Raw genomic sequence first — 16,752 nt, 5'->3', positions numbered from 1 at the left:
GTATCATTGCACATAGGTATGAGAAAAAAATACATTCAAGTAAGGCTTAATATGTGGCAAATATGATTGTTATTTACCAACATTATGTATCTTATACCACGAATTTAAGAACATTTAATCATCAAGCTTTTCTTGGAAACATTTATGTCAATCAACAATAACACATATTGAACTTGTCAAAACTGATCAGAAATATGCTGATGGTAACGTATGTATCCCAAAGTAACTAATAAATTCATTTTCGGGTATCAAAATTCGTGTTCAAGATTGCCATCAAATTGAAGCCGACCATTGTAAATCAAAAGCACAAATACTTATTTATTCAAATTAATTATTTCTTACGATTGTCAAATTAATTATTCGTATTTTCAAAGGCGGCTTTGGTAATCTCGTTCTCTTGTATATTTGTAAGTGGCAGCTCTTATAACAAGTGCTTTTGTCACTGAATCCATGAATCACACCAATTTAAGCTGTATATAATGAAATGCACAAAGAAAAAGTACTTATTCTAATATTAAAAATTAAATATAACCACAAGTCACCGTGTCAAAACTTTTCCAAATAATGAAGAAAAGATAATTTTATTTGAGTACAACCACATTCATGAACCAAGCACCAACAAAAACCAACAATTCTACATATAAAATTTCATTCAGAGTTAACAGTTCTATTAAGTCTGTCTTTACTGTAAAGACTTTTTCAAATATATTAACGGTCTTGTAAAAAAATATTTCAAGATATATCACGGTTGGAACAAAACTTTATGCCCTTTTACTTGCAGATTTTTACCTTAACAGTAATTAAAGCTAGCTCTTTTACCTTTTAGCTACCAGTTCTACGGCAGCGATTTGTTTTAAGGTATCGATTTTAATAGATACGAAAATAAAGTAATATAAGGTCGCATACGTTCTTAGCAAAACTACAAACACTATCTTTTCGGTTAAGCCTGCGCCCGAACAACCAAAGCCTATTCAACAAACTAAGAAACAGACTCTCGATACTCCGAAAGAAACACGGTACATTTTCACAGGGAATGTATAGTGTCATATTATACATTTCTTGTGAAAAAGTACTGTTTTTTTTTTTTCGAAGTCTCGAAGTCCGTTTCTCGTTTTGTTTTTCTTATTTTCTCTCCTCCATTTTCTGTTTGCCAAAGGATATAATTAGCAGGGAGGTAATAGTTTCACTGTCTGATTCTCTCTTTTTAAAGTAGCGCACTGTCTTTAGCCTTCTCACATTCTCGATACACCTTTCAGATTTTAGCCCTTGATGTTACAATAATGTTAACCTGATGTGCAACCCACCACAAGTCAACAGTGATACACCAATAACCTATGTATTGATACATACGTTACCGATCACTGTGCTATGGGTACCACGGGTATGCTGTTTCCATTCATTTTGTATTCAAAAATATGTTAAACATGTATCTTTATGCTAAAAACACTATGACATATGACCAATTCTGTAAACAAAACCTTTTTAGCAAGAAATTAATATCAAAGCATATATTATTAGATTTTAAAAACAGAATTTGCATGACGTGTTTTAAACAAAAATAGTGATAAAAACAAAACTTTTTAGCAAATTAAAACGCCTGAGCGTATTATCTTGGAACCTTGACTTCAAAAAATAAAAGAAGCCTCATGTTGTATAAAAAGTAATATATCAGGCATGAAAGGATACATACGTTACCATACGTAACGTATGTATCAATAATTTGTACTGTGTTTATGGCGTACTCAATATGTACAACAACATAAATTTAATTGAAACAAAAAAATATAATTGTCATATAATCACAAATAGGTTTTACTTTAAGCTTCCTATTTAAACCGAACATTACCAGCGGAGCCTATTGAACATTTCAGAAAAAGAAAACACTTCTTCAAGGACAAATGTGCGACTTAACCTGTGTGAAATCTGCATCTTACGACATAGACGATACAAACTGATGACACTGTCAATTAAAACTGAGTGACACTTTCTTGTTTATGTTATTTTAAATAAGATTGGTAACGTTTGTATCGATCACGTATCATTTTGCCATTTCTTATGCCATTTAAATTAAGAAGGACCTCTGCTTCATAACAGACAAATGATTGATGTATTGAAAATGCATATACTGTTTTGGCATGAAAAAACTACTCTTAGTTCAACATGAACTGCTGTGATTTTCAGTGTCTTAGAATAAATGTAACGTTTGTATCATAGAAAGTGGAATCTTTACATAAGGAAAGTTTAAGTGAAAAATATATCACTACTAAGTATATCTTGTATCAAATGTTATAACATGTAGTTGAAAACAAAACTAGAAATAACCTATAAAGACATAAAAACGATATTCTTTATATGTCAAGCTCATATATTCATAGTAGGATAGATCCATAACCAAAGTATTCCTTCATTGGCGTCATATCTTTTTTATTGTTTAGGAATCGTAATAACACAAACATACATATTATGATGCAGTTATTAATAATTAGGGAACATGTATTCTTTGCATTTACTAAAAAATCCGTCATTAACTATAAAAGCGGTCAAGCGTTGTGAATTTTTGTATAAAACTTGCGCATGGCGCCAGTAACGTATGTATCATTTTAAATTGTCTTTTGTACATTTTTTGGATTATGGATATGATAAATCCAATTGACATTAGGTAACAAGTATAAACACATATTCATTGGAATTATAGTATGTTTAATTTGCTTCCGGAGCCTATTTTTAAACAACCACGATAAGGAACACTCGATTGTTCGTCATTTAAAACTTAACGATAGGAGGGTTTACACTATGGTTCATCTACAATATTAGTGTAGTTTAACAGCCAGGGTCACGATTCAGACCTCTTTAATTATTACATGGTATAAAAATGTCAACTGGTTATCTCAGAAATGATGAAAGAAAACTGTAAAATCCGTTTATAAAAATTGCACTGCACCTTATCCTCTAATTTTCGCACACTGTTCCTTACCATCGGACAAAAAATTGTGTTTTTTTGAAAATACGAACTGTGATCTGCTCAAAACCAACAGTATTAGATAAATATGTGGAAATATTCCTTCAAATCAGAAAAATAGCTTACAACCTGCGGTATATTAGGTAAAAAAGACCATTTTTGCAAGTCGCACTATTCCTTATCCCGTGTTTACCGGAGAATTTTCCATCGATTCGAATTTCATGACCAGCATTCCAGACAAATTAAAGTGCTGTTTCCAAAGTGAAAGGTACCAGTAGATGGAGAAAACAGTGGAGCAGGTTGATAGACATGTGTTATTGTCTAGATATCCTTGAAAAAGCAAAAAAGTAAGAAAAACTCACATTTTCAGTTTTGGCCGCCATTTTTTTTCCATGGTAAGGAGTAGATCGAATACCCCCCTTGTCAGTGGTGGGCGCCAAGATCACTCTGTGATCTCTTGTTCTATTTTATGTTTATATATTTGTATTGAATACACGTTCATATAAATGTAGTTAGTTTTAAAACATCTACGGTTCAATGTCTTAAATTGCCTTCAATCTCTCAATCTCTGTTGATCGAGAGAAGTAGTTATACAGGCCAAATAGCTCCAGAGAAGGTAACATAAATCAGAAAATGGAGAAGTCATTTAATGCAAGTCAAAGGACCGTTGTTTCATATAAGCTAAATAAATTCTAAGTTAAAGGAAAACGCTCTTGCGGTTGGAGATGTTAGAATAAATCTAATGTGGATTTTAACAACTTTAAACAAGATTCAACTGGACGCATACTTAGAGGGTGGGAACCTAATTTTTACTACTGCTACTACGACTACGACTACGACGACGACGACGACCACGACTTCTACTACTACTTCTACTACTATTCGCTTGTTGGCTTTGTTTCGCACTTTTACCGTGTCGTTTTTAAAAATATTTTTGTATAATTTATTTCCTCAAGCTCAAGTAGAGACAAATTTCGAAGTGATGGCCACTGTCCAAAACGTTTGCAAAGAATTCAATTTACCATTAATTTTGATAAAAGAAACGACAAACTATTGGTTAACAATTATAACACACAACATAAAACTGTCAATATTATTTTTTCTAGGGTTCCTCAAGTAAAAGGTTTTAATGAGACAGAAATCTAACTCAACGCCAGCATTAAAAAATCAAGGTCGAGTCCTGTGGGACTGCTTTAAATTTTGCTCACTTCATTCAAAATTAATCTTGGGACAGAAGTAAAACCTACCTATACTGTTACCGCAGGTTACTCAGTGTTTTTAAAGATGTTTAACGTTACTCTGTCCCCTTCGGTTTCAGAGGTAAATTCACTTTGAACAGCAAGAAATCGCTATAAATGAAATGAAATTTTTCCACTTTTGTACAATAAATCAATAATAAGTCTTTAAAAAAATAAAAACTTACTAGAAAAAAAGGAATATAAGGAAAAAAAAATACTGGTCCCAGTTGGGCTCGAACCTATGCCTACTTGAAAAATTTAAGTAATCTGTTTTGGAGGGTCTCTGTTGATTTGTTTGTTTTGGGCTTAACGCCGTTTTTTCAACAGTATTTCAGATATGTAACGGCGGGCAGTTAACCTAACCAGCGTTCCTGGATTCTATACCAGTACAAACCTGTTCTCCGCAAGTAACTGTCAACTTCCCCACATGAATCAGAGGTGAAGGACGAATGACTTCAGACACAAATCGTCACGGAGAACATACGCCCCGTCCGGGGATCGAACTCACGACCCCGCGATTCGTAGATCTGTGCTCTCCCCATTGAGCTATGCGGGCGCTGTTGAGGATGAATTTGGCGCCCAGAGTGGCCGCCTTATCATGAAAAGGGTGCTATATATATATATAGTGTAAAATGATGTGTTATTTTTGTTAAGTGTTTATTTCGAAGCACCCTATTTCGGACCTCATTGATTGAATCATTCATTTGGACACTCCTGAGGGTTTTCGTTTTTTTTCAAGGCTTGTGAATAGATACTCGGATAAAAGTACGGAGGAATGTTGCTGGTTGGAGTCGTAATCATGATAACAAAGAGAATTTCCAATTAAATTATCGGTTTTTTATTCTACTTCTGCCCGATCACATAGATTCACAGTGCAAACTGGGAACCAGTATTTACGTCCGAGCTAAAAATAGCTTAAATGGAAATACCACTGGAAATCACATTAAAAAGTACAGGTACATAATTTCTTGAATTAAACTCATTTTTGAAAAGCAGAAAAAACAAACAACACTAAATAAATCTTAATTTCGATGTGATTAAATATTACAATTCTTTTGAGCACTTAAAACCTCCACAATTAATATGTTGCCGTCCTGACTTTTGCCCTCGAGGTCCGGGAAGGGGGCTATTTAATGAATTCATTTAGGCCTAAAAAATTTTCTTTCTTTCCGGTAACATGCTCAAAAAAATTAGGGTAGGTAGGTCTGAAAAACTATTTGTTTTGATTTTTTTTTATTATTAAGGGAGACTTTTCGGAAATTATTTTTGTGTCAAAAAATGAATACAAATACGGGGGTTATGCCTCTAGAGCATCAGTAAGTTGATTTATAACATCACTGACTATGTTTAAGGCATAGAAAGTGTAGTTTTGCAACTTTGTGTCAAAAAGTTGAAAAAAATGTTCTCCAAGGCCATAAAAACATTTAAGGTCGGGTCAAAAATTTAGGGTAGGTTGGGGTACCGGAAACAAACATTTTTTTACGCCTTAGTCACAGTGTAGATCTATAGTTAAGTTATTAGGCCCACCTCCTGAAATATAATAATATTTTAATAAATTAATAAGATTTATTTTTAATGAAGTGTATTAATAAGTCCTGATTTCATTCAAGTAAACTGGATTGCTGTGTATGTGCGTGCAAATTAAAATGATATTTTTATGACTGTTTAAATAGAATAAAGTTTGTATAAAGTTAATCAACCATTTCTTTATGATAAACAGTAGCTTTTCTTTGTATGTGTAATTATATCTTTAAAAGTGTGTCAAATGAGCAAGTATGTCGATTTTATACTGAATTTTCCACGGAAACGAAAAGAGGAAATTCCGCGTTTCAGTGTATATTTGGAAACAAGAAAAGGCCACCATCGTTCTGTATTAAATAGAAAAACGATTTAAAACTGACAGAATGTTAATTTTGTTAAAAGATTAAAAAATATATTAAACATGAAGATAATTATGTACGTTGAATCGTATGGACAGTCATTACTAAATCTGATTAATATGCGTGGGCTTTATAAAACAATTCAGCTTTATGTGGTAAGAAATTTTATAAGCTAATAATTAATTTATTACCGTAGAGTGTGCTTCCTTCAGTGTCGTTCATGCTGTTTTTTGTAATATTTAAGATAAATTGATATAATCATGTTAACAATGAAACTATGTTTTTTTTTTTTATTATTGAAGACAATTTCTATATAACCATTTCAAATGGTGTCCAAGTGATTTGGACATCCAGACCAAGTAATTAAACTGGAAAAATAAACAGGGATGCAAATCAGTTTTTGTAAATATTTAACTTTGCTGGCGGCTTGCCGGTCAATAGACAAAACTATTGCTTGTGGTATTAATGGCCGAGAACCGATAGTTTTGACTAATGACCTGCAAGCCATTCAATAAATGTTTTATGACATCAGAAATAAATTTTCACGATTCTTTTCTTCTATTTTTGACTAGCCCAGCAAAAGTTAGTGTTGAGCTATAGACTGGTCAATAGTACAAACTATGGACCGGTGATTTATTTAATGAATCATTCTTGTTAGGCTATATTTAGTAGTATAATACTCATCTGTTGATGAGACGAAATCACATGACTTTTGACAAAACTCTTATTAAAATGAGTTTTTTTTCAGAGAATGCAATTAAAACAACAAATAATTGCCTATTTTATCATTTTGTGTCCGAATTTACAGAAAACCTTGAGAAACCCATTAAAATAATATTATAATTTATAGCAGGAAATGTATTAAGGATTTCTATTATTTCCAGGATCACAAAATGACTTCATATTTTTGTTATGCGGTCGTTGTTCCAATTCAGGCAACATCGGGGTCACCAGACGGTGAGTAATTCTGAATTAAGTGCTATTTTTAAAGGGGCGGACTTCCAGAATTATGTTAAAGTCTTTTTCAATAAAACGTATCTGTAAGATATACAGAAAAAACTGTGTACTGCAGACGTTGTCTATAAAAATGTAGAAAAATTGTCTACTGCGTTAGTCACATAGTTAGTCAAGTAGTAAAATACTATGTAAGTTGTAATATTTTTATTATATTTTTATATGCCCGTTTTGGAAAAAAAACAAAAAAAAAAAAACAAAAAAACGGGACGTATTATGTGATGGCGCGTGCGTATGTCCGTCTGTCTGTCCGTCATAATTCGTGTCGGGAGCATAACTTTATAACCATTAAAGATACTGACTTTAAACTTGGCTATGAGACGATATGCAGAGCACTTGACCGGCTCTGTAGGTCAAATGTCAAGGTCACAAATTGAGTTTAAAGGTCAAAATTGACGATCATATTTCGTGTCCGCAGCATAACTAAATAGCCATGCAAGGTATTGACTTCAAACTTAGTTTATAGGTAGATGGCGATGAGACGATGTGCAGAGCACATGAGGTCAAAGGTCAATATCACAAATTGAGCTCAAAGATCAAATTTGTCCATGGATTATAACTTATTAATCATTCAAGGTATTGACGTCAAACTTAGCGTGTATGTAGGTGGTGATGAGATGATGTGCAGAGTGCATGAACCAGGGCGGTAGGTCAAAGGTCAAGGTCACAGCAAATTCAGATTTGCCAATCATATTTCATGACCAGAGCATAACTTAAAACTTAATATTAAAGGCATTGACTTAAATCTTGGAACATAGGCAGGTGTTGACATGGTTGATGCAGACTGCAACAGTCTACATTGCAACCCCATCCGCCCCCTTTCCCGCCGCCCCCATTTTTTTCGTTTAGCTTCTTGCCCTTTAGTATTCTGTCGCCATCGATCCCCGCCATTTTTAGCTCACCTGTCACAAAGTGACAAGGTGAGCTTTTGTGATCGCGCAGCGTCCGTCGTCCGTCCGTGCGTGCGTCCGTGCGTAAACTTTTGCTTGTGACCACTCTAGAGGTCACATTTTTCATGGGGTCTTTATGAAAATTGTTTAGAATGTTTACCTTGATGATATCTAGGTCAGGTTCGAAACTGGGTCACGTGCGGTCAAAAACTAGGTCAGTAGGTCTAAAAATAGAAAAACCTTGTGACCTCTCTAGAGGCCATATTTTTCAAAAGATATTCATGAAAATTGGTCAGAATGTTCACCTTGATGATATATAGGTCAGGTTCGAAACTGGGTCACGTGCCTTTAATAACTAGGTCAGTAGATCAAATAATGAAAAAACCTTGTGACCTCTCTAGAGGCCATATTTTTCAAGGGATCTGTATGAAAGTTGGTATGAATGTTCATCTTGATGATATCTAGGTTAAGTTCGAAACTGGGTCAACTGTTATCAAAAACTAGCTCAGCAGGTCTGAAAATAGAAAAACCTTGTGACCTCTCTAGAGGCCATACTTTCGAATGGATCTTCACGAAAATTGGTCAGAATGTTTACCTTGATGATATCTAGGTCAAGATCGAAACTGGGTCACGTGCTGTCAATAACTAGGTCAGTAGATCAAATAATAAAAAAAAACCTTGTGACCTCCCTAGAGGCCATATTTTTCATGGGATCTGTATGAAAGTTGGTCTGAATGTTCATCTTGATGATATCTAGGTCAAGTTTGAAACTGGGTCAACTGCAGTCAAAAACTAGGTCAGTAGGTCTAAAAATAGAAAAACCTTGTGACCTCTCTAGAGGCCATACTTTTGAATGGATCTTCATGAAAATAGGTCAGAATGTTCACCTTGATGATATCTAGGTCAAATTTGAAAATGGGTCACGTGCCGTCAATAACTAGGTCAGTAGGTCAAATAATAAAAAACGTTTTGACCTCTCTAGAGGCCATATTTTCTAATGGATCTAAATGAAAATTGGTCAGAATTTTTATCTTGATGATATCTAGGTCACGTTCAAAACTGGGTCACATGAGCTCAAAAACTAGGTCACTATGTCAAATAATAGAAAAAAACAACATCATACTCAGTTCAAAACTGGGTCATGTTGGGACAGGTGAGCGATTCAGGACCATCATGGTCCTCTTGTTTCATTTAGTTTCTTGCTCTTTTGTATCCTGTCGCCAGCAACGCGCACACACACCTTCTCTCCCTCCTCTCCCACCCACTCGTATGCCCAACCCCATATTATATGTGTCATATTTGTAACACCATTTTCATGATAAATACGTTTAAAGGTGCTTTACATTCAAATATGCACATACAACGGCAGCCATTCTACCATTGGAGAGAGAGAGAGAGAGGGAGAGAGAGAGAGAGAGAGAGAGTAATTTGACCTAGAACCTTCAGACTTCTTAAGATGGCAGGGCTTTTGCAGTAGACGACTCTTATTGTTTTTGGGGTCACTCCATCAAAGGTCTAGGTCACAGGGGCCTGAACTTGAAAAACCGTTTCTAATCAATATATTGAGAACCATTTGACCCAGAACCTTCAGACTTCGTAAAATGATAGGACATACAGAGTAGGTGACCCTTATTGTTTTTGGGGTCAAGGTCACAGAGGCCTGAGCACTGAAAACTCTTTCCCACCAATAACCTGAAACCACTTGACCCTGAATGTTGAAACTTCATAGGATGATTGCATTGATTGGACATGCAAAGTAGATGACCCCTATTGATTTTTGGGTCACTCGATCAGAGGTCAATGTCACAGGGGCCAGAACACCGTTTCCAATAACTTGAAAACCACTAGGTGTGGAATAATTTGACATGCCGAGTAGATGATTCCTATTGCAACCAACCATCGGTGTCTCTTTTACTTTCGCTCCTGTCCCCTATTGACTTCTTGCCTATTACAACTATGCATTGGGGGAGACATGCGCTTTTCTACAAAACATTTTCTAGTTTAAACTGGTGATACAGTTTTCAGGATTATATATGGCTGCAAAAGTAGTGAAATTGAAATTTACAGGAGGCTGATTTTATGTTGCACATTATATAAAAGTGTATGTTATCTGACATATTTTAGCAAAAAGAGTAATTAAAAAGAACCTACCTTAGTACCTTCCCGGCCTTTAATGACATGGCATTGTTCACGGGAGGGGAAACAAAGACACTTTTAAGGTTGGCCTAAGCTCAAATTTCTGTAACTTACTATAATAGTTTTTAATGAAAGATAACGAAGGATACAAAATATAGCCGTTTACAGTTTAATATATTAATTTTTAGCTCATCTGATTTTTTGAAAAAAAATGATGAGTTATTGTCATCACTTGAGCGGTTGTCGGCGTCGGCGTCGGCGTTGCCTGGTTAAGTTTTATGTTTAGGTCAGCTTTTCTCCTAAACTATCAAAGCTATTGCTTTGAAACTTGGAATACTTGTTCACCATCATAAGCTGACCCTGTATAGCAAGAAACATAACTCCATCTTGCTTTTTGCAAGATTTATGGCCCCTTTTGTACTTAGAAAATATCAGATTTCTTGGTTAAGTTTTATGTTTAGGTCAACTTTTCTCCTAAACTATCAAAGCTATTGCTTTGAAACTTGGAATACTTGTTCACCATCATAAGCAGACCCTGTACATCAAGAAACATAACTCCATCTTGCTTTTTGCAAGATTTATTGCCCCTTTTGGACTTAGAAAATCAGTTTTCTTGGTTAAGTTTTATGTTTAGGTCAGCTTTTATCCTAAACTATCAAAGCTATTGCTTTAAAACTTGCAACACTTGTTCACCATCATAAGTTGACCCTGTATAGCAAGAAACATAACTCCGTCCTGCTTTTTGCAAGATTTATGACCCCTTTTGGACTTAGAAAATATCAGATTTCTTGGTTAAGTTTTATGTTTAGGTCAACTTTTTCTCTTAAACTATCAAAGCTATTGCTTTGAAACTTGCAACACTTGTTCACCATCATAAGCTGACCCTGTACAGCAAGCAACATAACTCCATCCTGCTTTTTGCAATAATTATTGCCCCTTTTGGACTTAGAAAATCATTTTCTTGGTTGAGTATTATGTTTAAGTCAACTTTTCTCATAAACTATCAAAGCTATTGCTTTAAAACTTGCAACAGTTTTTCACCATCATAAGTGGACACTGTACATCAAGAAACATAACTCTATCCTGCTTTTTGCAAGAATGATGGCCCTTTTTAGACTTAGAAAATCATGGGTAGGACAATATTTCTATTACACAAAAAAAATCAGATGAGCGTCAGCACCCGCAAGGCGGTGCTCTTGTTTTATCTTTAGGTTATCCAGCGTTTGAAATAAACATTTGTCAACATACGGTCAGAGGTCTCTTTTTCAATAGTAGATGTGTAATGCATATCATAACGGGTTATCAAGTCTGTTGTAAATGTACATATCAGCTACCTTTAAAACCGTCAGAACTAAACATTAACAAAGAAATATTCAAATCATGTCAATTAGACCTTTTCCGGAAAATGGATTTTTCGTCGGTTTTCTGCTTGTAAATATAACTGGAATAATTTTGCAAAACGATCGTAAAATCCAAACAAAGTATTGTTACAAAATTCTTGATATTCATTGACAAACAACTAAAATTGCTAATTTGTTTTCTACAGGTAAGACGGAACAAGACATTTTTCCTGCAGAATTTAGTGGAAAAGAAGGCGACAGAAAGGGAGGACAGTCCCCAGATAAACATGAACACGGACAAGCACAACAGACCGCTGCAAAAGAAACTCAGGGCCTTAAAAACTTTAAAGGATATACTTTTAAAGATACAGACCATTGTTATGTTGAACATGAAATGACGGACGCAAATGGTGAATCCCACTTAATCCATACCCGAGCAATGTCTTTGACGGATAGTGTGGATGAATTAAAGATTGGAACCGGAACAGATGGTAAAATTAATCCGGGTGGAGAAAGGATTGATTCATGGGGATCTTTATCAGCCGATGATCTTACAATGGACGCTCGCGCATGTGCATTGCCTAAAAGAAGACCGAAAAACGCACTATTAAAAGAAGAAAAGTTGACGAAGCTTGAGAATGAACATGTCGATTGTCAAAAAGATAAAGGCAAAGCTGAAAACAGACGAGGGACACATGGAAAGTGTTCCGAACACATACATGAATTTATAAAAAATCTCGTCCATACCCAGGTTTCTAAAGAGCATATCATTAAGTATTTTGATGCCGTGATAGTTTATGATAAAAATGACTACAGTAACGTAATATCTTTTAGGAATCAACTGCATAGTATTGTGAAGTCGAGTCTTGACGAAGATTTGAAAATTGAATTATTTGATAGCGAAGAATTTGCCCAATCTAAGATAATGGTTGTTGAAGATGTTATTGACAGATGCAGTGTTGTCTTAATTTATCTCTCAAGTAATTTTAATTCGCCTGAACTCCATTTATTCATAGAAGAAGCTATCGGTTTGTCAAGATTAGGATATAATGATCCTGAATTTCAATCTGGAAGAACTACTAGTCGGAGACAGTGGGTGCTGAAACCAGTACACACAGAACCTCGTAAGTCACGGGACTACAAAACACCATTAGGTTTACTTACAGTTAACGGTATAGACTGGTTTGACCGCTCTTCATCACATACACTGAATCAGATAAAAGGTATGATGCAGACTGCGATAATGCAGCGTAAGCAGAGAGAGGTGGAAGGCAATACTTCTCGGACTTATGAACACGTGTTTGGAAGTTCCCCAGAAATGCCACCTCTCGGGCCGCCTTTTAATAAACCATATGAATCGCCTACTTTTAGAATTCCGCAGTTACCAAAACGACAGACTGCTCAATTAAATTCTCATCCTTCAAACGATGCGATGTCGCTTATACAAGGTTCACCAGCCTTTCCATCGCACCAAAATGAGTCGACAACAATTCGAATTGACACGCAGCCAAGTTTTCCTTCTGGCAATCAGAATACTGCATATCGTGATGCTAGACAACTACTTGCACGTGAAACTACTTCACAAGGAAGCGGATTTGCCCAGCAAGGTCGAAGTTCGGACTTGAACACTCCGTCGAGATATGAACCTAGAAACCAAGCAGATGCTTGTCTGTCGTATAACATGCCTCCCCCGTACAGCCCATATACGGATCAACAATTTAGACAACCTCCAGTTGGCGGGCAGCAGTTCTATCAACCTTTGTCACCTAATGTTCCTGCTCATCAGCCCGGGTATATTTACCAATCAGCTGGACTGCCAAATGAGGGTTGTTTTGCTAATCAGCCGCCTGGACATGTACCAAACTACCAAACTTCGGCGATGCATACATGGCAGTCAGTAGGCGTTCCAGTACAAATGGACATGAGACAATCGCAAGTGCCTGTCAATTCAACAGCTACGGATGTTCGCGGAATTAGTCAGTACGATCCTTACCAGAGTCTACATATAAGCCGAGATGCTCTTCAAAGTGAGCCTGGTAATTTCCTTCTGGACCAGAGAAACGATACTCCACCTACCTCACAATTAAGCGTAGTTTCTCAAGTGTCAGGGAATCTTATTACCAAGACAAATCTTTCGGCAGATGATGACGTAGAGGTAGATACACGCTCACAGACTGACCATGCTAGAAACTATGCAAACGGTAAGTGTCAAATTATTTCAGCTATTTACTTTTCAGTGACTTAAGTGCTAAATATGCATAACCTAGCATTTCTACAGAATGTTATCGGCAATAATTATAATGTATATTACTTTACATGCTAGTTTTGCTGCTTTTCTAAGTTTCAGCTGAAAATAAGGTTAAATGTTGCATTTTTTATTATGCAGTGAGTATGGTGTATATACACTTGACTGTATATTACAATCAGTGTAATATCTTCAGTTATTATGTTATTTGCAATGTTGACTACATTTTAGATTTCGAAAACAGTACCGATGAGTCCGACTATACTAGTGACAGTGATAGCGACATGGATTTCCCAGTGAAAAGAAGAGTTATACAGAAAGTTGTCAACATCGTTGGATGTAAAACTGTTCAGTTAGGAAAACGCAACCGAGTTAAGGAGACCGGTACAAAACAAGAGACAACTGATAAACCTTCGAAGAATCAAACAGAGAAGTGTTATAGGTATTTTATGTTATTCATTACGTTGGTCTTGTACACTGTTCATGTTTATTTCAAACAAGATATAGTTTTGTACAGTCAAGACTAAACTTATGAGATCCAAAGCGGATGACCATAATACAAAATTTAAAATACGCTATCTTAAAATACGCAGATCTTTAATTTGGCAGTACATTGTAAAACGAGTAGGTTTTAGAATCCGTCTTCTTTATCATAGGACTTATTTGAAAGTTAGATACATCTAGTACATAATGTAAATATGCTCAGCAATATTTGAATTTTGTTTAGTTATCTTGATATTCAAATGGAATGACAGGAATTTTTCATATTTTCAGATCATTCAAAGAACCTTCTGCTTCTAATATCGCCGCAAATGAAAAGCTGTCGACAGCTTACTTAAAACCAGCGATGAATATTTCAGTTGATAACATGTCTGCGGAAAATGCCTTGTCCAGAGGCTCGCATTGCAATTTGGAAAGCAGGTATTCGTTGGAAAAGACAGCTCTCTTAAGTAGTGATGCAAACATGACAAGTAGACGTTTCGAACCTGTGAAAACTGCTCAGTTTAAAATTAATACGAAGTTCAAAGTTCATAATGAAAGAGTGAACGTTAATGAAAACAGAACTATCGATGAAAATGAAGTATACTCTCCAGATGACAATATTTCTGAAGATCAGCTGTTTGGGAGTGGTTTACTATCTTTAGATACAAATTCATCTTCAAGCTATAACAGGGGTTTTCAGCCATTCTCTTTTAGTCAAGGAATTCAGCAAACTAGAGATTTAATAAACTTTTTGCGTCCTTCTTTGAATATTAACAACCTTCCTGAAGAAACGTTGGACTGCAACACTTTTGTGAATAATGATATTGACTAATCTAATTTCGGAAACTTACGTTTTATGACATAATATCTGATAGCAAACACTTCAATATGTTACGACAAGACAGTAAAAATCCTCGAAAGATTTGCAAGATGTATCTGTTATCTGATTGAACAATTTAAATGGGTGGTTTGATTAATAAAAACAGCAGTTGTTGCTTGATATCGATAAATCGATATTGTGTACATAGATATTTTAATGAGCATAAATTACATCTAAATTGCTTCTATTTCATATATTTAATTTCAATAGTATGACTAAATCGTTTGAGAGGTTTTACATATTTTATTGTCTACGAGTGTTTTTACTTTTAAAAGCATCATAATACGTACAGAATCACATTGCAATTTCTTCCTATTGTAATCACTTTAGAATGAAAGTATTGTCTATATTTTGATTTTGTTAATGTAAATCTGGAGTCGTATCGTGCAGTTTTAAATATGAATAATAATTGTAATAAATAAATAAATAAATAAATAAAATAAATAATGATAATGATAATAATAATGTAGATAACATAGTAGTAGATTACACGAACATGATAATTGTAATGACCATTTTCTGCTTTAGCAGAGGCTAATTGTACGTGATCACTATCAGCGAGACATTCACTGTGAAAATCAGAATGAAAATGTGACATCTCAGTATTCACTGTTAACCTGTCTTTTATTACAAGAAATCTTATTGCCAAGTGCTTTGAAAAGAGTAACATTTGTTCATAAGGAAACCATTAGAACTATTGACACTTAATGACGTAAGTAACGTTTGGAAGGAGGAAATCATGCAGCGTGAATTAGAAGAAGTACACGTCATCGGTTATGAAAATAAGGAAGTTTTAACTATTACAAACAGTTCTTTTGAAAAGTAGCGTCAATTGTTGATACTTTTAATGTATGTGAAACTGCAAGTATCTTTTGAAATGTTAACTGCGTAGTTATTGAAGTAACTAGCTAAACCATATTATTCGTACAATCGTCTCGTACAGTTTAGATGGTCAAGAACAAAAGACTGCATGACATGATCATACTAACTGGTGTTTGTGGAATGGTACCCACTAGCCCGGAAGTTACCTTGTCAGAATGCATCGTGGTCTGTCCGTGTTCCTTGATAAACCGTCCACAGCCTGGGTCTTAGACAAAAACTTACTTTTATAACTGGCTTTTTTTTCAGGCCTCAAAATTGAACGTTTTACAGATATTACTTTTAGTTATTCATTCATTCAGAGAGAGGTATTTGTGTTAGTATACGCTTTTTAGGGTGGATAAAAGTCACTTTTATTGATTAGGTCAAGTTGACCATCTTTGCTCAACCATAATGTGTTATATGCTAATTTTACTAGGGTTTAATTAAGTATTTCTGTAGTATTTATACATTTTGTACATGTATGTTCTTGGTTGTATGTTTCATGTTTGCAGAAGCCGTGTATGAAAAACGGAATAGAAATAAAAAATACATTTCTAGTAAATGAAGTAAGCATTGTCTATACAAGTATCTTACCAAAGTGTTCCTTGGGTGACTATCTACCAAGCTTGTTCAAATCACAGCTTGATCAAAGTTCAAGTTTACAGGGGCCAGAAATTGGAGAACTGTTTCTGATCAATAACTTGAGAACCATTTGATCCAGAACCTTCGAACGTCATAAGTCGATTGGACATGCAGAGTAGATGACCCCTAATGATTTTAGGGTCACTTAATCAAAGGTCAAGGCCACAGGGGCTAGAACAAGTAA

The 16,752-nt window shown here is 35.1% G+C and overlaps 1 protein-coding gene across 2 annotated transcripts; it reads left to right on the top strand.

Moving 5' to 3' along the window:
- The first annotated feature begins 4,954 nt into the window (after positions 1–4,954).
- Positions 4,955–16,488, top strand: LOC123529032 (uncharacterized). Of its 2 annotated transcripts, none has more exons than XM_053521416.1 (5): positions 4,955–5,153; positions 6,962–7,034; positions 11,664–13,658; positions 13,934–14,144; positions 14,477–16,488. In XM_053521416.1, the coding sequence occupies exons 2-5, from the start codon at positions 6,971–6,973 to the stop codon at positions 15,015–15,017; spliced, it is 2,811 nt and encodes a 936-aa protein (XP_053377391.1). In that variant the 5' UTR covers positions 4,955–5,153; positions 6,962–6,970; the 3' UTR covers positions 15,018–16,488. The 2 variants fall into 2 exon arrangements, with proteins under 2 accessions (XP_053377391.1, XP_053377390.1); XM_053521415.1 differs by lacking the exon at positions 4,955–5,153 and adding an exon at positions 5,266–6,232.
- The last annotated feature ends 264 nt before the right edge of the window (positions 16,489–16,752 follow it).

This window comes from Mercenaria mercenaria, chromosome 13 (genome assembly GCF_021730395.1).
Source record: "Mercenaria mercenaria strain notata chromosome 13, MADL_Memer_1, whole genome shotgun sequence".
NCBI lineage: Eukaryota > Metazoa > Mollusca > Bivalvia > Venerida > Veneridae > Mercenaria > Mercenaria mercenaria.
Note: the sequence above shows the minus strand (reverse complement) of the source record. Positions and strands in the feature narration are given on the sequence as shown.